Source organism: Cottoperca gobio, chromosome 3, assembly GCF_900634415.1.
Source record: "Cottoperca gobio chromosome 3, fCotGob3.1, whole genome shotgun sequence".
Taxonomy (NCBI): Eukaryota; Metazoa; Chordata; class Actinopteri; order Perciformes; family Bovichtidae; genus Cottoperca; species Cottoperca gobio.
Genome location: NC_041357.1, coordinates 12,784,700 through 12,807,381, shown reverse-complemented (window position 1 = coordinate 12,807,381; position 22,682 = coordinate 12,784,700). Strand labels below are relative to the sequence as shown.

Below are 22,682 nucleotides of genomic sequence, written 5' to 3'. Positions count from 1 at the left end.
CGTGTGCCTATGTGTGTTTGTGTACGTGTGTGTGTGCGTCCGAAAAGGACTTGCAGGGGAGAGTGGAGTAATTCCACCTCTCTTTAAAACAACTTCTCAGCACAGAATCCGTCCCGGAGTTTGGCACCGCAGTCCCGACCATCTCTGCTTTACCCCGGGACTCTGCAGCGGGATTATTGCATCCACCACATTGATAGAAATCATTTCAGTGTTGTGAGGATTTATTTCGGGGTGAAGGGAGGATTTTACGGTTGAAGGGGTTCACGAAGCTCAAGAAGAAACTGTGGAAAACTTTTGGATTAATGTTTCTGCTGCTCTTTTTGTTAATGTAAATTGATACTGCTCCTGGAGTGGACTAACTATGGTTTGTGGATTGTGTGCGGGATCTCCAGAGTGTTGGGGAGTTGAAGGCTTTGTGAGAGGGCTGGCAGAAGTTGTGGCTTAATTGAGTTGGCGACAGCAGGTCACTGAGCAGTGGCTGTGTGCAGCTGTCTCTTTTTTCAGACGTTTAGTGATGTTTAACGCAACGCATGATTGAATATTACTTTCTAATGCTGCGGAAGAGCCAGAAAACGGCGACCACCGGCTGCGCATGTTGTGCGCACCGTGCACAAACCCCCGGTCTTGCGCGAAGAGTGTAAATCGATGTGGCATCTCCCGAGACCCGGACGGGACCGACAGGACACATCCAAATCTGTCTAGGTTGTCGTATGTTCAAGTCGAAACGCGCAGGTCTTGTACGGCGACTCTGGAGAAGCCGTCTGGTCACCGAGAGCGACGGGCGGGATGGAAGCAGACGAGGTGAGGGAGGACGGAACGGTCCGTGCGGCAGACACTCAGGAAAGCTCCACAGACACGAGCAGCGGTCGGTGACACACACTGACCCGGCTCCGGGACTCACGGGGGAGGCTGGAGACCTGACAGAGAGCACGGAGAGGGAGGACGAGGAGCAACCTGACGATGACCGGGGTGCGGGTGACATGTGCCTCCCGGAGCACAGAGGTTCTCGGCGGGGACAGGAGGGCGACAGTAGGACGGTGACGTGTTGTTTGTTTGGGGAATGGGATCTCAGATCTCGGAGCCCGTATTGGGCCCCGAGAAAAGACGGAGGGGGCACTTGTCAGTGCGCACAGAGGCATGCGGCGGGGCTGGAGGAGGAACTAGCGAGCACTGCTCATGCTTTTTTGAAAAGACTCAAGGAGAGATCTTTGGATACCTTGGTGAAGGCTGTGGAGACCAAAGGAGGGATACCCAGCGAGTGCGTCATGGTGCCAAGCAGTGAGCTGCGGCTCGGTGCTCATCACATCTCTCCACAGGATCTCCTGTGTAAGGTGTACCGCTGGAGTGACCTGCCGCTCTCAGCCCGGCTCAAAACGCTCAGCCACTGCCAGAGCTTCGGCGCAGTGGACGGCGCAAAGGTGTGCTGCAACCCCTATCACTACAGCCGCTTGTGTGGGCCAGGTAAGGACATTAACATTGGTGGGGGTGACTCAAACTAGAGGAGGCCCTTTTCCCTTGGAAAACGTTCAACTTGATGTATAAGTAACAACGAGAGATAGCAATACATGGCCATGTCATCCTGTCATTCTGCCCTGTTAACACCACATTAAGGCATCATCTTCATGGGGCCCCTGGAACTCAAACAAAAGGTGGAGGGTCTCGCAGAGAGTAGTATTAATCTCCTAAAAGTGAAGTGCGTCATGAATGTAGCCTCATTAGATTTTATGCAACATAAATAACGATGGCCCAGCATGAAATTAATGAGACTTTCCAATCAGCGTATTAATAGCCTGCAGCCTGCAACTAAAGAACAGTGTTGTTATTGTTGATTAACGTGTCAAAACAACGTCACAATCACGGGAAAAAACATCCATTAAGTTATGTTTCTTTTACTTTCTAAGTACTTTTTCTTCATCTTACATTTGCAATCATAAAACTGAAACCCCAGAGAATAATTATCACTTATACACTTCTCATGTTTCACTGCCTGCCCTGCAGTTTTACAAAATGTTTATAACTCTAGCTTTTACTTTAGTCAACCATTTCTTTGATTTTCTCTCCACATTCCAAACACATTACACATTTATTTAAATTTGCGCAAAACTTTGCTGCTTCTCGCATAGCCCAATTGAAAGTCGCTCTCAAGTTGCACTTAGGCTCTTTTTTCTCTGACAAGGAGGTCCTCCTCTTGTTATTTAGGTGAAGGAGTGCCGATAATATACAGTTTGCATAGTGCTGGCGCCAGACTGACTCGCTGGGTATCTGACTGACTGAGGACTCCGGCAATTACTGGCTCTGCTCTTAAAGGGGCCGCAGCCACAAACCCATGTCCACTTTGGACTGCAGGGACTCTCCCAGCAGCATTGCTTATATAATTTACAGAGCTGCTTTTATACAGAAGTCATCCTGTGAGTCTGTGTGGAAGAAAATGTCTCAAATTAAAACTTTATGAAAATGTAGGAAAAGCAGAGAATACAAATGAAAACATTGAGAAACAAATACAATTCTCTTAAAAAACAAAGATACAGTGAGATGAAATACTTGCAGATTGTATCTGCTGAATTATACATATTAGGTTCAAAAGAAAGACTCCACATGTTTGCAGTTATGCAATCATGTACTGAGTGTATATAGCTCCTTAGGTAAAAGAACAGTCTGTTGATGCAAGGTACAAACCGAAATGATGAATATATTCAGGTAGCCTCCACATTACCTTTAGCTATAGAAACAGGTGGGTTAAATAGTCTACCTGAAGAGGAAAGGCTTTGTTTGTCATGTGCTTTAGAAGAAACTGAAGATGAAGTCCATTATATGATGATTTAAGGGTGACATTTTTTACGTGAGCTGTGTTTTCGGAAGAAAAACTTTTTTTGTGGCAGATTTCATTTGTAAAGTTTGGACAAAAGACACAGTTTTTGTATGCAATATGTAAGAAGTTCATGATACAATAAAATTAACTAATTAAAACTTGTTGACTATGCAAATTGCAAGCATTTCACATAATCTACAGTTGGTAGTGTATAAGACTTGATTTCTTCATGCAGCAGCTAACTCTAAGCAGGAAGGATTCGTTCAGTAGTTTTCTTTCTCAGTTGATCATTTAATACCCTTCAGCATTTAACTTAACCTTAACTTTTGTTGTATTTCCAGAATCACCTCCTCCCCCATACTCTCTGTCCCGTTCAGATGAACACAAGCCACTGGGTAAGTTTGGAAAAATGGCGACCACATTGCAAACGACACAGAGGGTGTCGTCACCGTCATATTTCTAGACTGGAAACACAAATTACCTTTGAAAAGCTGCCTGTGTTGAAAGCGACATGGCGTTAGTCGAGTTTTACCTGTGCTCATCTTCCCTTTTGATCAGCCTGACATCTGCAGTTTATAATAGGGAGGCTCTGTTTATGCAAACAGGCAGTCTGCTCTATAGTTTGAGGGCCTGCATTACAGTAAGGTTGCAACTAATGCTTATTTTAATTATTCATCTTGAAAACGTCATTAAATTTAAATGGTTACAAGGTGGTATTCAAATCATTCAAACTCCAAATTAGTTTTAATTATAAAAACAAAAAAACAAAAACAGCAACTTCTCACATCTAAGAGGATAAAACCAGAGAATGTTTGGCATTATCTCACTGTATGTTTGTGCTTTTTCTGCATTCACCAGACTCAACTCTGTCTTACACTGAAACTGTGCCCCCCCTCTCCTCCAATCCGCCTCACATTACGCCAAGAGACTACACAGGTGAGTAACTTGCATCACTACTGCAGAGGTACATGAACAGTGGGACCGGGCCGGTGTTTGTTCAGCAGGTTATGATGTTTAAAGTTTGATTTGCATTCCTGATGAAGTGAACTTTTCCCACAAATAAGCTTAGAAGCGCAAATGGAAAAATCTTTGGAGTTGCGTGAGTGTGTGTGCACTTACAGACGCACACACTTGTGCATGCATCCTCTCTGAATGTTGACATTAAAGGGTAAATTACATTTACTGCTGTTATTATGTTGTTGCTTTCCTTCCTATTTTCAAAGGCTGTTAAGACAAGCAAAAAGTCCACTGCATAAAGCTTCCATTGTCAGAGGCATGGGGGGCTCGGTGGGGGTCTGGGGTCTCTCACTATCTAGATGCCACAGCAGTGTAGCCTTTCTGTCTCTTTCCCCGTCTCTCTCGCTCCCTATGCTTTCTCCATAGCAAAATATTTCACTGGGATGAAGCTGCAATAAGATCCCCGTGCATACTCCCAATCCCCTTTGCCTCTCAAACCACCCATCCCCCCCTTTCCCTCTTTCTTCCCTCAAATCCCTCCATTCCTCTTGGCAATTGAGCAGTGGAAAGAGGCTGGCATTTTGGGGGCGGGGGAGCCGAGCAGCTCTGATGAGGCGGAGGTGTAGAGTTTTGTGTGCGTGTATATGTGGAAAGAGGGGGGCTGAGGGCTGCGTTTGGACAGGAAACAGCCCCCTCTAGATGATGAAACTGGAGCTTTATTTGTTTACGTGCTGGGGTCGGGTGGAGAGGTCCTTGTAGCGTTAGAAGAAACCCACAAACCCACTTGATCAAGCCTCCCCGGGCTCACTCGTGGACGGTGTTGAAAGGTGAATGGGCACCTATGAAGTCTGCGTAGTGTAAGTCACCGCATCACAGACCTTTCTGAAGAGTCAGCTGCTGCCCAATGAGACTTTCTTGTGTTTGTTTGTCTGTTGTGTAGCCAGCATTTCAGATAGTCCTCCCAATGCACACCTCACCACTGTCAGAAGAAGATGCTTTTATTACTTGGATTATTCTTTCAGGGTATTTTATTTCCCAACATAAAACATGCTGTTTTTAAAGCCTTCTCAATACTGTCAGGAATAAACGCTGAAACTTCTATTTATGTTTTATTTTGTTAGCCTTAACTTCGTCAACTTTCATACATTGAGTGTAAAAAATCTGCTTATAAAATATCCACAGTTTGAATGTTTTTAATTGTGGAATGTAAACTCAAAACATAAAATACAGACATGACATCAGTGTCCACAATTTATCCCCCTTACACATTTTTTGGTTAAAACAAATCACGTAGCTTCTAAAGGACTTTTAATTGGATTGACTCTGATGAAAGTGTTGTTATTGGAGGTTATGTTAAAAAGTCAAGTCTGTTCAGTCAAGTTCACGAGTCGAACAAGGGTCAAGTTTTATGTTGTGATCTTGAGGCTCTGTAGTGAGAGAGGATACCTACTGTTGTCTGCCTGGTGAAAAGAGTGGAAATAGTTTTCTTAAAAGATGGGGTGTGTTTGGGTGATTCTGTGTGTGTGTGTGTGTGTGTGTGTGTGTGTGCGTGCGTGTGTGTGTGTGTGTGTGGTCTCTGATCCCCTGCCCTCCCACACCAGAACGCTGGAGCCGAGAACAGGATCTCAGGCCAAGAGCACGAGTAGGAGAGAGACTAAACAGACTTAGCCAAGAATCCTGCATGTAGCTTTTGTCTTTAACTTTGACAGATTATAAGACTCGTCTTTTGAGTTACAGCTGGTATTATAACAGGAAATAAGCTGAACATAAAGCGTGTATCAAAGAATTGTCTGTAGCTTTAAAAAAAGATATTAAAACTTTGATGTTGGTAAGATCTTTCAAGAGTGTAAATTAATCTTTTTTTGTGCAGGTGATCCTCTGGCGTGTCATCTAAAGCCTGTGATGTTTTCTTTAGAACAAAAACAAGCATTGAACATGTGCTTTGGCACATCTTTTTTATTCCTATATGTACCCTAGCTTTAAGGAAAAAAAGTCTGCAGCAGCTGGGTGTGGTCCATACATACCTTTGCCCTGGCCTCTTTTATCATTCGATCAGCTAACGTTCCCTTTAAACCGCAGCAAACAGCAAAGCTTTTAAAAGGGAAAAGTCTCCTGGAAGTTTAGCAGACTTACAGTATATCTACTTGGACCGTAGCTCTGTGACTCCAACAAAATGTGTAATTCAGCTGATTATTGTGTGTCTGTGTGTGTGTGTGTGTGTGTGTGTGTGTGTGTGTGTGTGTGTGTGTGTGCGAGTGTGTGTATGTGTGTGTGTGTGTTCGTGTGTGAGACAAGGGGGAGGAAGGGAGAAATTTCTGTCTGAGTCAGTGATAAGATCGTCTCAGAGAACTCACGTAGGGGTTCTATCAGGACACACACACACACACACACACACACACACATTCAACAATCACGCGATTAGCTGGAATGGAAAGTTGCTTGTTTACCTTTATTAATGATGTATAACTACAATAAAAGCTGCGTGTCTGCTGTATTGTATTTGACGAAGCTTTCTCTAAATACTTTGGACTATCTGCATCCTTGAATCTGACGATTTCGGCGTCTCTTAGGCTCTCCAGTTAGACATCCTCGTTGGCGTCTACATGGAAATGACCCTTCTTTATTCACCCACTGGCTGTTTGTTGTCTTCTGGTTTCACGGCAGCCACACTAAAATGTGTCATCAACACGCTCGCCGTGAATGCCCTGGACCATGAGCGGTTCTATTAAAACATGGGATCAATCGGACTTCACACGGAGGATCTGTACGTGAGACTTTTAAGAAGTCTGTAGGATACAATTTGTAGGTTGGGACATCTTTTCAGCACCATGATACTTCCTTCAGAGTGATGTTTTGACACATATTTGACCTTTTACCAACGAAGGGTTCATTAGCAAAAAACGACTTTGTTTTTATTTATTTTTCTAAATCAGGGTTTTTGGGGTCACCATCCAGGGAATCAAAGTAGGCGCCTCCTGCGATTTGAATACTACGCTGGTCCATATTACAATTTTGATAAAATGACTGTTAATTGTTAATAGATTAATTTAAACGAAAGGGCAGTTCAGTCTGAATGGAAAGCTAACATTTTTTATTTTAAGGGCTTGAGAGTCTAGAAGGACAATGCCCGAAGAGTTAGTGATGTCCTAGTCAGCTTTCACATCATATGACATCATTGTACTTGTCAAACACTCGTCCACCTTGTTGTCATTAGACTCCGGCTTTTGAACATGTGGAAACAAGTAAAGCAATGGTACTTAGTGGACATTAGTATGGCCTGGATGCACTGAAGTAAGACAAGAAGACGGCTCCTTCTCTGCCCTTAGTAATCATATTTTGGTGGCTTGTTTGCTTAAGCAGAGCAAGGTATCAGCCAAACATCCTGTCTCAAAGCCCTGTCTGCACTCGCTGCAGCATTAACCCCATGAATTGGCCCTTTGACTGATGGGGCACGGTCCAGGAATGTTGGAAAATTGGGAAGGTGAGGGGGAGTAGGGTCTCGGAGTGAAAGAGGTGGGAGGGGGATCAGGGGGTCTGACTCTGGAGAGTGACATCTGATACATGTTTGAACATATCGGCGTTAATACTTAAGAAACACGGAGCTGAGCTGACATTCTTGGAAGCTCGGAAGACAGTTTTAAGAGTTCGACTGCACCGTGCTGTTTTAGTGAGTTTAGCTCAGAAAGTGTGAAGCTTTCCAGGTCAGTCCAGGTTGACACAGTTGGACACGGTTTTGTAAATCATCTACCGAGGCTCTCAAGTAAAGACTTGACTCACTGAAGCATGAATATTAGATGAGATGCTTTCGTAGAATTCATTTCAATATTGTTGCAAAGTCTTGAGATGTAAAACAAAAAATCAAAGACAAAAAGCAAAACAGCCACATTATGCTGCGCCCAGTGAGAGTCTAAGTCTGGCTGGGTCCTCTCAGTGACCTGAACCTCCAGCCTGTTTGCTGGCACGCGTACAACACTTGCTCTTATGCCTCACTGAGACACATTAGACTATGGAATTCAACATCAAGTGCTGGCCCATTAACCATTTGCCATTTCCTCAAATATTTTCCATCACGGCTCTTTTTCACTATACAAGCAGGGTACGCAGCTGAGGGCGCACAACTCACTCAGAGCTCTTTTATGTCAGATTGTTAAAAAACTTTTTAAGTCTTTGAGTTTGTTTTTGAATTGGTTCACATTTTAGGCTGATTGCCAGAATGTTAACACTATTATTAAAACGCTAAAACACTAGTGTGAAGCAGCAAATATTGATGAGGAAATGTTGTTACCGAATGCAACAGTGAAATGTTTACTGACAACCTATTTAATTTGTTTTTGCACAAAATGTCAGATCTTACAATACAATATCCTTCATGGTGACGGCCACATTATTAAACATTTGATGGTTTGTTCAGGCAATGCCAACACTTTTTAAGGAATGATTGTGGTCTTCTTTTAATACAGAAAAAGTCTGAAGTGATTTAAATCACAGAACACAAAATGATTATTGACATTAAACCAAAACCACAATCTTTCCTCGACCTTAACCAAAGTGCTTTTGTTGCCTAAGTTTAACCACAGACGGGACTCAGGATGCAAACCCCGGTTTCTGGTGTCAAAGTCCTGCTCTTTGTATGTCCGTCATCCAGCCCGACCACCTTCCTATGACTCCAGTAGTAATTAAATGTAGCGCATTTGTCACCACAACCTAACTGGGAAAACAGTTTAGTGCTATATAAACATAATTTCTAGGAGACGGAGTTTGTTGTTATCTGAAAAGATCACAGCAACAGGCGAGTAAGGTTGGACTCCTGATGTTCCTGAATGACACCAACTATACTGCCTTAAGCATAATGGTTTATTTGTTGGTGGGTTTTTTTAAACCAGAAAATGGTATTCAACAAATCATAATAAAGAAGAAAGAAATGAGAAGAAAGATAGAGGCAATGTTTGAAGGTAATTGGGACGGGTAGAGGTGAGATGAAAGATGATATTAATGTTCTTCAATCAGCTTATTGGTAGGAAGTACTGCATGTTTATCTTGTAGTATTCAAGAAATTATATATGATGTGACAAGTTGAACTTCAAGAAGGTTAAATAGATAAATTACTACTACATTTCATAAAACGTGTTACTTTTCCTGTAACTTCCCTCACTTTATTTCTCTACATCACAGGACTGATCCTATCTTAGTTTAAACCACCTGACTTGAAAAACAAGATTATTGGTCCGTAATAACTCTTTCTCGTCTGTATTTAATCATCCGGCCTGGCCTCCTAAAAAATGACATTCCCATACAATGAAACTGCATTATCAACTACGCTTCGAGGGAAACATATCTTCTACCGGATTATGTTTGCGGAAGTCTGCCGGAGGTCGGGGTGGCTGTGTGGGCTGTAAACTCTGAGTCAATGGAGCCTTGACACCTGCACGGCTTTAAAGCAGAAATGTCTTGTCAGTAAAGATACGTGTAAATGTTGTTGCGTGCCGTGCATGCACAGAAACAGTCAGCATGCGTGCCTCTAAAATACTTGTGCTCCAAGTATTCGAGGGTATCTGAGGTTGTGCAGGAAAAGATATTCGATATCATCGCGGTACGTCCAACACGGAAAGCAAAAGATCAAATGTATTTATTTCATTTCCCATTTATTTCCATTCCCATTTCCGTGTCTGAACTTGGTTCGTCATACATTCTGTCTTGGTAGACGTGACACTGCTTTATGTAGCTGTCTTAACACTATGTTTAAAGAAGCGTGTTTCTTGCAGCAAGAATTTATATTTTCAACCATTTCATATTGAGTGACGCTAAATCGACAGGCCTTGACCTTTCCAAGTTCATGGTTCCACATCCGAAACAATCTCGATTATCAAATACAGACCTTCTTATATTGTGCCAAATCACAATGATGTTTTTATTTTTTGCTAACCCCTCGTCTTTCACCTCACATTTCTTTAGCCCACTTTTACTGTTCCTTGTCTTGGTGTTAATTATACTTCTGCCCTTGCAGCCTCTGCTGTTTGTTGTACACACATTTTTGCTCTCTTTCTCTCTGTCTTTGTAACTCTTATTCTCGCCCCCTCTCTTTCAGTCCATGTTGTCAGGCCATCACAATTTAAAATAAGGTTTAAATTACAGGACTGGCTGTGGCTTTCCGTTGTTCCCTCAGAGTTTTTGCCAACCCGCAATTTGGCTTTTAATGGAATCCTGCCATGCTGCTGAACCTAAAGATTCTTTGCAGATGTCGACAGGCTCTCTGACTCTAAGAAATGTAGGAAACTGTCGCCTGTGCTATGAGCTCTTAGTGCAATGCTGAGGAAAGACTCAAGTGTATTTGAGCGAAACAACATTTTCAGGAGTTTTCCGGCGATTTAGCTGCCTGCTGGCAGTGCGAACAATTGAGTGTGTGTTTGTGCTGAGCATTCACCCATGATATTATAAACCACATTGACAAACACATACAGTATGAAGCTTCACTATCCAACTTTGATGAGGAGTAGTAAGACCATATGTACAGTATATATATATATATATATATATATATATATATATATATATATATATATATATATATAGATATATATATATATATATATATATATCTATATATACACATAGAAACGGATTACAGCCATGTTGTTTCAATAAAGTTGTAATATTTGAATTTAATCTCTTAAAAATATGTTTAATATTCTTTTGCTCCAAATGTGTCTCAGAGACTTGAAAGCCAAAGTGTGTAATGTACAGTAGTTTTCTGGCTCACGATGAACAATAGATGACTAAAAGATATATGCAAGAGCTTTGGGCAAAATTAATCCTAGTGAAATGATGTTCTCTGCTGTTGGCATTTGATTTAAACGATGCGTCTTTAGATGAAATGCTGATTTACTCTTTTTAGTGGCTAAATATTTGTGATTAACAACACAGAAGCAAACAATCCTGTTTGTCATGTACACGGTTTAAATGCCATATGAACACAACATTGTGATTGCACTAATCAATATATCTCATTAACAATTGATCAAAGGACTGTGTCCTGTGAAAATGGTTGCTAGTAGCAAACTCCCTTCAGCTCTACAGCATGTGTCAGCTCATTGTTTAGGGTTTACTGCCCACAACTTTACTTTCTTTGTTTCACTCTCTTAAAGTCATATCCTGCTGAGGCAGGTAGATGCTTACTGCAAAAATAAATCTGACAAACCGACTGCACGCTACCTGCACTAAATTACATAAGCCATTACATAGCCAGCTATTTCCCTCAGGAGTCTCGTGAGACTAACACAGAGCTTAAAGGAGGGATTCATCAGGTGGACAGAAACATGACGTGCAAATGAATGCTAATGTTGCTCCGAATATGCTGGGTGTGTAAATAAGCAACTGTGTGCTATCACGTTTGCCCTATCAACTCAGTGAGGCGATAGTACGTCAGGTTGTGTTGCTTCACAGCATATTTAACATATGGAAGATGTGAGAAGTGTGCTCATGGAAAATGTGTTGTTATTATACATATTCTCAAACTCTTCTAAACCATTACAGGTCTCACAGTCCTTGTGTCACCCCCTGACCGTGCGAGTTACGTATAGTAATTGTGCATTGTACTGTCAGTCGACAGTCTCATTTTTCTTTATCACTGCGTTCCACACTGGAGTTCCACGTTTAGATAATTCTCCCAAATTAAGTTTTAGAAGGAATTTCATAATTCCTTCTTCATAGTGGAACAAATGGATCTATTCCTCCAATAAATGTGTGTAATTATGTTGTGAGGAGTGAAGGCCATATAGTGGACCACGTGAGGCTCAATGAGAGACTTGTCAACTTGACCCCTGTGACTGGCCGAGCGGGGGGAGGAAGTGTCGAGGAAGAGGGCCTGTCCAGGAATGTGTTGGGAGGGGAGGCTTGTCAACTGCAGAGCTCTGCTTCCCTGCGTCGGCTTTTGTGTCTCTATTCAGATATAAATCATCTTTCTATAAGTTGTTTGTGCAAAAGTTTATTGTAAGTTATTCTTAAAGCTACAATATACCATATTTCTTCATTAAGTATCCTACAAGCCTGATTTATGTCTATGTCGCGGTGTCATGATACCTGTGTCTGTGGTGCCTCTATAGGTAAATGTTAAAAATGTAACCACATGTATGTGGGCTTCACAGGCTTCACATACACCACATGAGCTGTGATTGAGCTGCTGTGTTTGTTGATGGTGAAGACAACATAGAGCAGGCTGAATATGAAGGTTCTCCTTATCAAAAAATGCTCAACAGATTAGCTCATCCTCTTCTAGCAAAGCCATTTCCAGTGCAGACTTTGATGTGATTGTTTTCACATTTGAACAGGATTACATCAGGAACAGGAATGCAGCAATCGATCAAACAATCTCCTCTAACACTGGTGCAACAACAGTGACGAGATAGAGCTTGTGCAGGACAATAAATCACTTCATGCTGTAGCTGTTGTGACACCTTAATGTACTATAGAAGTATAATTTAGGATGCAGTCCCACCCTCCACCTGCTTAGCTGGTTAAATTGCACTAAAGACTGCTGCAAATGTTGCACTGAAGCTGAACTCGCTTCAAGGAAGTACAAATCCGATTAGGGATGATGTACAATAACACACAATCACAATTAGTTTTGTTTACTCAAATGAACTCAGTTTCAGATCATTATTTTTGTCCATTAGTAATCAAAGAAGTAGGCCCAACAACTTGACAGTATTTCTTATGATGTAAACTTACCTTTGTGCACTTTCTCCAAGAGGAAGTTGAGTGAGTGGATGTAAACTCGCTTTGCAGAAACTTGAACAGTGTTTAGTAGGTTTTCCTCATTCTCACACAGTGACCTGGCTGGATTTCATTTATCACTCTCTCTGTTTGCTTTTAATGCTTGAGTAGTCAGTCTAAAGATCATACTTGTGCATACTAACACATTTATGAACCTGGCAATGTAAGTCGGAACAGAAGCACATGCTGGTCGGAACATATCCACATTTCTTATGATTTATATGGTATCTTTTACCATTATTTGATACAGTAACACCAACGGTATAGAGAGAAAAAAGGGGAGATGACATGCGACAAAGGTTGCTTGCAGTTAAAATGTATGCGTCTTAACCACTCGACCACCAGCACACACTCTGTTTACTGTTGTTATGTAGAACAAATGTCAACAATGTTGCGTAATTCATTCAGTATATAATGTATACTTCATATCACTTGAAACTACATACATATAAAACATGACAGCAGAGTTTGTCCAGGACGCAGTGATGGATGCAAAACCTGAGACATTCCTTGGCTTAAGTTGTCTGGCACTTTGAAGTAGAAACAGAAATGCAGGAAACTGGTTACTTTCTCTCTTCCTCCTGGAGGAACCTTCTAAACTACCTCCAAACACGTCTTCCTAGGAATTCTACAGGGACACACAGTTACTTTCCTGTGGCTCGGATGACCTGCAGGTCCAAGGAATGTGGTTGTCTGTTTGTATGAAATAATGGAATTAGATGATTGTATTTCTTGTGTAGAAGCAGGGGAAGATGTCGAGCTCCACACTGCAGCAGACTTCATCACAAGATCTACTTTACAATGGAAAGAGAGGGAGAAGGAAGGAGTGTGTGTGTGTGTGTGTGCAAGAATTTGTGTGTGTTTGTGAGCGGTAGAGCCCGTTGTGTTGGACTGTAAAGCCCATGTCTGGCGATAACGCAGCCCTCTGATGGTAGAGATAGTCGAGACGCCAGCTTAAATGTGGCTTGCTGGATTGAAGTTGCCCTGTAATGATAGTTGTCTCAAACAACACAGAGCCTACCATTTGTAGCTAGGGAGGGGTGTTTTCTTTTTTCCCCCTTATTTGATTTTATTTCTACTTTTTTAGAGCTCTGGGAGGAAATTTGAGGAAGTTGAATCAAAACAAAGCATGTTAGAGGCGGCCGACAATGGTCAGTAGCTGAATTCTATCCTCCCCTCTTGTCCCTCTGTCTCCCCTACTCCTCCTCCCCCTCCCTCTTCCCAACCCACCCACTTCTTTCAGCACAGTGGAAGAGTCTAATAACTGGAGGGGAATCTAATCCTTGGCACTGGATGAAAGACGAGGGTCTCCCTCCCTCCCTTTCTCACAGTCTCTTTTTCTCCCTTCATTTTTTCCGTAGATGCTGGTTATGCTTGGCAGGTTCTCTCTCTCTCTTTCCCTCTCATTTTCCCGCTCCCTCTTTCACCCAGTCTGTTTTTTTTTTTACTCCTCTACTTCCCCCTTTTTCCCCCTTAACTTTCTTCCTCTCAGTGCAGGTTAAGTTTAGCAGGAGGAAGCCTCCACTGCTCATACTGGAGAGAGAAGAACATTTAAGTTTAAGTCTAAAGAAATAGTTTGGCATTCTGTGAAATATGCTTTTTCGTTTTCTAGCTCAGAATTAGAAGATCGATCCCCCTTTCATGTTTGTCTGTTACATATGAAGTTAGTTAGTTTGCTTGGCATTAAGACTGGAAACAGGGAAACAGCTAGTCTCTTAATAAACTTCCTAAATCCACCCAGTCCCTCAATATGTCAATAATTAACATTTTATATGTTGTTTGTTTAATACGTACAAAACTATTTCAGTGTAAAAGTAAAGATGACATTTTTTAGGGTTAATGACTTCCTAAAAATCAATTGTTTCTACACTTGTTTTCTTCTTTGTACAAATGAAACAAATTAGATATAAGTGGTTCTCTGCAGATCTTTCTGTATCAAGTCTTTATGTTAAGCTAAGATAACCATCTGCTTTCTCCGGCTACATTTACCACACAGATATAGCATATCTGTGGTATCAATCTTCTCATCTTAGTCTAAGCAAGAAAGAAAATAAGGGTATTTCCCAAAATGTCTAGCTATTTATTTAATATCTATTCAAGAGGAGGAAAAGAAAGAGGAAAGATGAGTGTTGCTGTCATTGTTTGAAGTCCAGATTCGACAGTTTGTGGGGAGTTGGCAGGAAACTGCCTGCCTGACCCCTGAACTTGCCACTGCTTTTTATCAGTGCAAAAAACAAAGCTAGTCCATACATTTATCTTGTGGATGTGATTTAATTACAGCAAGACTTTTGTTTAATACTCCACCTTTCTTCCCACCTTTGTGCAGGCCTTGGATAAAATCAACTGTGAAGTGTATCGGGGCGTTTGCATGAGATTGGCACTAAGAGACAGTGATTTTGAAATGAAATAACAAAGGCTACTTATCTAATTGGTAAACAGAGCTGTTAAATGGTGGTTGGCGTAAATGCTTGCAGGACGCTGTAATTGCTGCCAGCCCTCACATACAGATGTAGGCACGCACATTCACACAGTCACACACTAACACGCGGTCTTTCGACTTCCTCCGCTTGAACATAAACATGCTGATAACCTCCAGTTTGAACCCGTCTTTTGAAATTCCATTGATGAAGTTCGGCTGCCCACCCGCTCCTTCCTCCATCTCCCTCCCTCCCTGCTCTCCCTCGTCATTCTCACACGGGCTCATTATACCTTTAGTTGGATGATATCCAGGCTGAGCATGATGACACTAAGGACTGTGCCAGAAACATTAAACATGACATGCTGTACCACTCGCGCTGCCGAACACTGTTGGAAATCATGATTGAGTGGTTTTGACTTTACAACACATCACTCAGAGGACTGTGGTGCTGACGCTTGATGTGAAATTCTGCTCTCATTCATTTCTTAAACAGAAAAAACTCAAATAAAGTAAGTGGAAAGTGAAACGTATGAATATGAAGTATTAAAGTTCTTTGACAAGGCAAGTTTGTATTTGTATATCCTTTCAACAACAAGGAAATTAAAGTGCTTTACATAAGATATTAAAGACATTAAGACCAGCTATAAAATAAACACAAGACAATATAAAAGGATAAATGAATAGGACTTTAAAAGAGTTACATAAAATAGAAGATAAGAAATAAGCGGGAGTTATGGGAGTTTCTTCCAGATATGTGATGCATAAAAACTGAATCGCATCATATTCTTGATTTACGGTTTCATTAGAAACTTGAAAGTGAGGATTTAATACTATACTATCTGCAGCATCATTCATTATATGGTGGAAATTAAAGTGTACTATGTCTAAAAAACCCTAAAAAGTCCCAGTTTGTTTTATGTCTTCTTGGGAATTAATTTGATCGTGAGCTCATAAAGTGTCCCTGTGTTTCCCCAGACATGTTTGTGTTGCCTTATTACAGGGAAGAGCACGGCTTGTAAAACTGTTTATGTGTGTGTGTGTGTGTGTGTGTGTGTGTGTGTGTGTGTGTGGGTGTGTGTTTGTGAGAGAGTTAGAAAGAGATAGAATGAGAGAAAGAGAGAGATCCTGCTGGCTGAGCAGCCTGCTCTCTTATTGGAGAGCTGTAAAAACTCCAGACCGCAGGAGTTGCCAGCCTGGAATTCACTAATGACACACGTGGGCCTCAGATGAAGTGCAATTGTGTGTGTGTGTGTGTGTGTGTGTGTGTGTGTGTGTGTGTGTGTGTGTGTGTGTGTGTGTGTGTGTGTGTGTGTGTGTGTGTGTGTTATAGTCATACTGTTTGGATCAGAAGGCCCAATTTGTGCATGTACATGTGCATGTGTGAGGCCCTGTCTCATCAGTACGTGTGTGTGTGTGTTTGTGTGTGTGTGTGTGTGCTTGTATTTGCGTACAAACACTCACACACATCTCCTCCCAGCTCCCCGCACTACCACCGCCTCTTTTGCCCTATCCCCCCTGAAACGAAAATGGCCGCTGTGCAAACATAACACACCTAGCCTAATCTCGGTTCCTGGTTTCACCCAAAAGCAGCTTGTTAATGGGAGAAGGGCCGCAGCCATTCTGGCCCCTGGTGGATGAAGAGGGGGTGCTCACGGGAATATGAAAGGAATGGGGCCACAGGCACATGGGTCTTTAAATCCTCTGTGTCAATAGAGTCTCTGGAGCAAAATAATGGCATCACTCTGTGTGGGAGTTAATGTGAGCTGATAGCATGAGGACTTGGGGGTCAAGGGTTCATGGGCTTGCGCTAGGTTGACAGAGAGCTGAATGCCCCCCCCCCCCCCCAACTCCCCTCTCTGCTGCTCCTCTTTAACTCGGGACCTGAAGGAGTGTTACGGAGGGAGATGATGAGGGATGTCAGAGGAGGAAGTGGGCTGTTCAGTGTTGGCAGTTTAAGCCACCTTTTCAAAATATTCAGATGAGTGACAAATTAAAGGAAAAAACATGAACAAATGAGTGAAGAAACAGTGAAAACAGATGCTTCCACACAAAGCCTATGAAGTCACTGAGTGATTTGATATGTATGGAAATGTTGTGAATCATATACTGCAAGCATTCTATAATATGTCTTGAGGGAAACGCATTTTCTCCCCAAAACAAAACAAAACAACAAAACTTCTTGGTTATGTTTAGTAAAAAAAACATGGTTTGGCGTAGAATAAGAACGTTTGTTACTTTATTTAAGTTACAGACATGCATTTAAAATAAATCAACGTTGACTTTATCGTTTTACACGGGACACAAACACAGCGGTCGCCTCTTGCTTATTTAACAGGGACCATACACATAAACGTTCAGTCATAAGCATTAGCAATGCAACAGATGTCCTTTGCAGCCCATGTTTGAATGAAAATAAGAATTGGGAGTGAAATAACAGTGATGTATGTTTTCATCTCTCAGTGTTTCATTCAGAATCTATGGCAAGGCTTATTGAAGCTCTACTGGCAGCTCATGGTGACTTCAAATCTTACAAAGACAATACATGTATGTTTTTCCTTAAGTGTGTCATCTGTAGGTCTAAAGGTTGGAGGTTGCACTGAATCTTGAAGCAGTGCGAGAATTTCTTTTCTTTTGTCATGTAAAATGGAAATGAAAGCCATTTACAACTTCCCGCTGTAGTTGACTTTGTATTGGTTTGAGAGCATATGTTCTGTCTCAGTGTGAACACTCGGGGTCGTCTTGTAAGTCTAGCTTGTTTTGAGTATCGATTAGCATCAATAGGATCGATATTAAGAAGGTTAGATCACGTTCTGGGCACATACACACTTGTCTTTGAGCATGCACTCTTTGTTACCAATGCAAATATTAACTCTTCCACCTCTCTTCTTCCCCTCAGACACTGGTACCTCTATCGGCTCATCGACTTCCAGCGGACATCGCTCTCACTGGTGCAGTGTTGCCTACTGGGAGCAGCGCACACGTGTGGGTCGCCTTTATCCAGCCTACGAGCCCTCGCTCAACATCTTCTATGACCTACCTCAGGGCACGGGCCTCTGCCTGGGCCAGCTCCACGCCAACGCCTACCACAGCCGCCGCGACGACCCGGGCAGCCACGGCACATCGGGTCTTCACGGACACCCCAGCCATGGAAGTGGAGGAAACAGCTGCAGCAACAGTAGCAGTGGTGTGCAACAGATACGCAGTAAAATCGGCTACGGCATTGTGCTGAGCCGGGAGCCGGACGGAGTGTGGGTGTACAATCGCAGCCAGCACCCCGTGTTTGTCCACTCGCCCACTCTGGACCCCCCCAGGGCTCGAGGGCTGAGTGTGAAGAGGGTGATGCCGGGCTTCTCCCTCAAAGTGTTTGACTATGAGCGCTCCAGCTGGATGGCGGAGCACGGCGTGAAGCCTGAGTGCCAGGAGGGGCCCTGGGACCCCCACAGTGTTCGCATCAGTTTTGCTAAAGGATGGGGCCCCTGCTACTCCAGACAGTTCATCACCTCCTGCCCGTGCTGGCTGGAGGTGCTACTTAACAACCACAGATAGCACACAGACACACAGACTCACATGAGGCTTCCTGACCCAGTATCCTAATTGTAATCTACCTAGATTTAATATAAAGTTTATATATTATATAAAATATATTATACATGTAAATAGTTGAGTCATTTTTACAATGCAATTATTTATGTATAGTGTAATGTGTATATGGACAACATAAAAAGCAACAAGAAGATGCACTTTTGATTCTATATATGCATTACAGTTTCTCAGTGTCGCAATATAAACTGTAAAAATAAGACAAACCTGGTTTATGTTCTCATGATTTAGTAATTCCGTCAAAAAGTATGCCATACATACATTGTCAATAAAGTATTTGTATTAAATGAAGGTTTCTGTGGTAGTCTCAAATGCTTTACCTGAGCTATGGATTAGTTGCTACTCTGACTCGTCACTAACGCGACACCCGGAGCATGGGGGCTTTTTCCAGTGTTTATAGGAACGGTTCGGGATGGTGCTTTACCTTTTGACCGACCAAGGCTAGCTTTTTCCCCCCTGCTCCCAGTCTTTATGATATGTTAATTGTATTTGGGCTGTAGCTGAATGAATAGCTATTAGAATGGTATTAATTTAAGAAAATAAACATATTTAGCAACTGTTTATTAGTTTAAAAGATGAGTCACATGTGTACTGTATATGCCACACGCTGCTCTGGGTGCAGTTTGGGGGAAAAACCTGATTTATTTATTAGCCCTAATGATAGTTGTGTATACATATTTGAATTCCTCTGCTTGTTAAATGATACAATTCAAACGTCCTTTATACCGCTAAAGGTGGAAGATATACTTAAAGGTCAAAGGTCCATTTTGCAGCGTTTTGGAACTTTTAACTCTCACAGGTTTCCAATTCCAGTGGAGATTGTTTATAGTGAAGACAGGACATTAACTGAATGTTTGAAGAAACACCTCATCTTCTCAAAGCCATCTCTGCTGCAACACTGCCATCACCACTGTCTATCACAGTGAATGGAATAACATAAACAAGGAGATTGCATGGCATTAGTCTTCAGTAAAGGCAACATGGAGGTTATCTGGTGTCAGTCCGGTTTTTAAAGTCTGTGCACAGCTCTCCATCACTCCTATCACAAAGCAAATGAAAGAATGTAAACACAGTTACTCTGTGGAATATATTTAAAGCACTACACGTCTCGTACATCGGGTGTTGCGGTGGTACTATCGAATGGTAAAATCAGACACTTTTGTCAAGTAAAACCTAGCTCTAGCTCACGTGGTAACAACTGAGCCAGCTATATTTGCTGAGTAAGACCGTGTGATGCAATTAAAAGCTCTGAAAAGCAAGTAGACCTTTGAGCTGAGATTTTATTTTGATCATATTGTTTCCAAAGATAAAGAATGAACTTTCATGCTCAAATGTTTTGTTGTTTTTGTCTGTGTTCCAACTGCGTAAATCATAGTTTTAACTATCTTCTTGGCATTAAAAGTATCAGTGGCAATGGAAAACACTGAAAGGCGTTACAGTGCCAGTGGTAAGAAAATAAAGTGCATAACTGAGAAATTACACAACAAACCACAGCAGGGCACTCCGGCCCAAACCCACTCTGGTAGGAGAAAGTTCTGTGTTTATAGCGTCATGGCATCTTGTTTGACTCTTTCAACAACACAATTATTTATGGAAACTCATATTAGAAACAATGTAAGCTGTTTAAAGGCTATAACCTTTCTGACGTGTGTTTAAGAAGCAGCAGCAGCAACTCGCGCAGCTCAGGCAGTCAGGCATTTTTGTTTTGACCCTGAACCTCTGCAGGCTGCTCGCTGAAACCTGTAATTAACGTTAGCTGTAAAAGTAAAGAGGGGTTGATTACAAAGTCGTTGCACTCCTGAGGAAAAATTAAGCATTCAAACGTCTCTCCAGCGTTACAGTAAGAAGAAGAAGAAGAAGAAGAAGAAGAAGAAGAAGAAGAAGAAGAAGAAGAAGAAGAAAAAGAAAAAAAGAAGGAGAAGAAGAGGAAGGAGAAGGAGAAGAAGGAGAAGAAGGAGAAGAAGAAGAAGGAGAGGAAGGAGAAGGAGAAGAAGAGGAAGGAGAAGAAGGAGAAGAAGAAGACGAAGAAGAGGAAGGAGAAGGAGAAGACGAAGAAGAGGAAGGAAAAGGAGAAGAAGACGAAGAAGGAGAGGAAGACGAAGAAGAAGGAGAAAAAGGAGAGGAAGAACACAAAGAAGAGGAAGGACAAGGAGAAAAAGGAGAAAAGGAGAAAAAGAAGACGAAGAAGAGGAAGGAGAAGAAGAAGAAGACGAAGAAGGAGAAGGAGAAGAAGACGGAGAAGAAGAAGGAGAAGGAGAAGAATAAGAAGGAGAAGGAGGAGAAGAAGGAGAAGGAGAAGAAGACAAGAAGGAGAAGAAGAAGGAGAAGAAGAAGGAGAAGGAGAAGAAGGAGAAGGAGGAGAAGAAGAAGGAGAAGGAGAAGAAGGAGAAGAAGGAGAAGAAGGAGAAGAAGAAGAGAAAGGAGAAGAAGGAGAAGAAGGAGAAGAAGAAGAAGGAGAAGGAGGAGACGAAGAAGAGGAAGGAGAAGGAGAAGGAGGAGAAGAAGAAGAGGAAGGAGAAGGAGAAGAAGGAGAAGAAGAAGAAGAAAAAGAAGGAGAAAAAGGAGAAAAAGAAGAAGAAGAAGAAGAAGAAGAGGAAGGAGAAGAAGGGGAAGAAGAAAGAGAAGAAGGAGAAAGAAAAAAGAGAAAAAGAAGAGAAAAAGAAAAGAGAAAGAAAGGAGAGGAGAGAGAAGGAGAAGAGAGAAGAAGAAGAGAGAAGAGAAGAAAGGAGAAGGAGAAGAGAAAAGAAGAGAGAAGAGAAAGAAGGAGAGAAGAAAGAGGGAAGGAGAAGAACGAAGAAAAGAAGGAAGAAGGAAGGAGAAAAGAAGACAAAAAGAAAAGAGAAAGAAGGAGAAAAGAAGGAGAGGAGAAAGAAGAAGAGAAGAAGACGAAGAAGAAGGAGAAGGAGAAAAAGGAGAAGAAGGAGAAGAAGAAGACGAAGAAGAGGAAGGAGAAGGAGAAGAAGGAGAAGAAGGAGAAGGAGAAAAAGGAGAAGAAGGAGAAGAAGAAGACGAAGAAGAGGAAGGAGAAGGAGAAGAAGGAGAAGGAGAAGAAGAAGAACACGAAGAAGAGGAAGGAGAAGGAGAAGAAGAAGAAGACAAAGGAGAAGAAGAAGAAGAAAAAGAAGGAGAAAAAGGAGAAAAAGAAGGAGAAGAAGAAGGAGAAGAAGAAGAAGAAGAAGAGGAAGGAGAAGAAGGGGAAGAAGAAAGAGAAGAAAAAGGAGAAGGAGAAGAAGGAGAAGAAAGAGAAAAAGAAGACGAAGAAGAGGAAGGAGAAGAAGAAGAGGAAGGAGAAGAAGAAGGAGAAGAAGGAGAAGAAGAAGAGGGAGGAGAAGAAGAAGGAGAAGAAGGAGAAGAAGAAGAGGGAGGAGAAGAAGGAGGAGAAGAAGACGAAGAAGAAGGAGAAGGAGAAAAAGGAGAAGAAGGAGAAGAAGAAGAGGAAGGAGAAGGAGAAGAAGGAGACGAAGAAGGAGAAGAAGGAGAAGAAGGAGGAGAAAAGGAGAAGAAGGAGAAGAAGGAGACGAAGAAGAAGAGGAAGAAGAAGAAGAACTTTATTAAATTCATCTTTTACTGTTGTTACTAATTACTCACACATGTAATAGCGTGGGGGCTGCCACATAGTACTCAAGCACCCAGGAGGTGAACTGGCACCTCTCCAGCTACCAATATGCTTGTAACGCCATTATAAAACTAAAAACTGTCATATTTGTGTATTGGAAGTAAATCTTAGTTTTAAACTTTTATTTAACAACAACCCAGAACTGGATAAAACCTTTTATAAAAGCTCATTTTTATACACACTCACCCCAAAAATTCCAATGTATATTTCAGTCAAGTCTACTCTCTGCTTTTCCAGGCAAGTGTGGGATTTGTGGTTAGGATACAATGGAAGGATTCAGAGGAGGGATTGGGGCGGGAGAGTTGCTGCTGGCAGCACAAGTCCAAAAAACTTACCATGTTTCTCTTCCGTCTCTTTTTTGGTTTTCCCAACTGAAAACACCCCTGTCCAGTCTTAATTGTTTTCCTTTGTCAGGATTCAGAGTCACGGAGACGATGAAACAGATCCGAGGCAGCGAGCGGCGGAGGAGGGTTTTTGGCCCTCATCTTCAGGGCTGCAGTGTGTACTGACCT

The 22,682-nt window shown here is 42.0% G+C and overlaps 1 protein-coding gene across 1 annotated transcript; it reads left to right on the top strand.

The window, feature by feature from the left end:
* Positions 1–72: 72 nt before the first annotated feature.
* LOC115027777 (mothers against decapentaplegic homolog 6-like) lies at positions 73–18,795 on the top strand. Its single transcript, XM_029461268.1, has 4 exons — positions 73–1,461; positions 3,151–3,204; positions 3,668–3,745; positions 17,851–18,795. The coding sequence occupies exons 1-4, from the start codon at positions 711–713 to the stop codon at positions 18,498–18,500; spliced, it is 1,533 nt and encodes a 510-aa protein (XP_029317128.1). The 5' UTR covers positions 73–710; the 3' UTR covers positions 18,501–18,795.
* Positions 18,796–22,682: the final 3,887 nt, after the last annotated feature.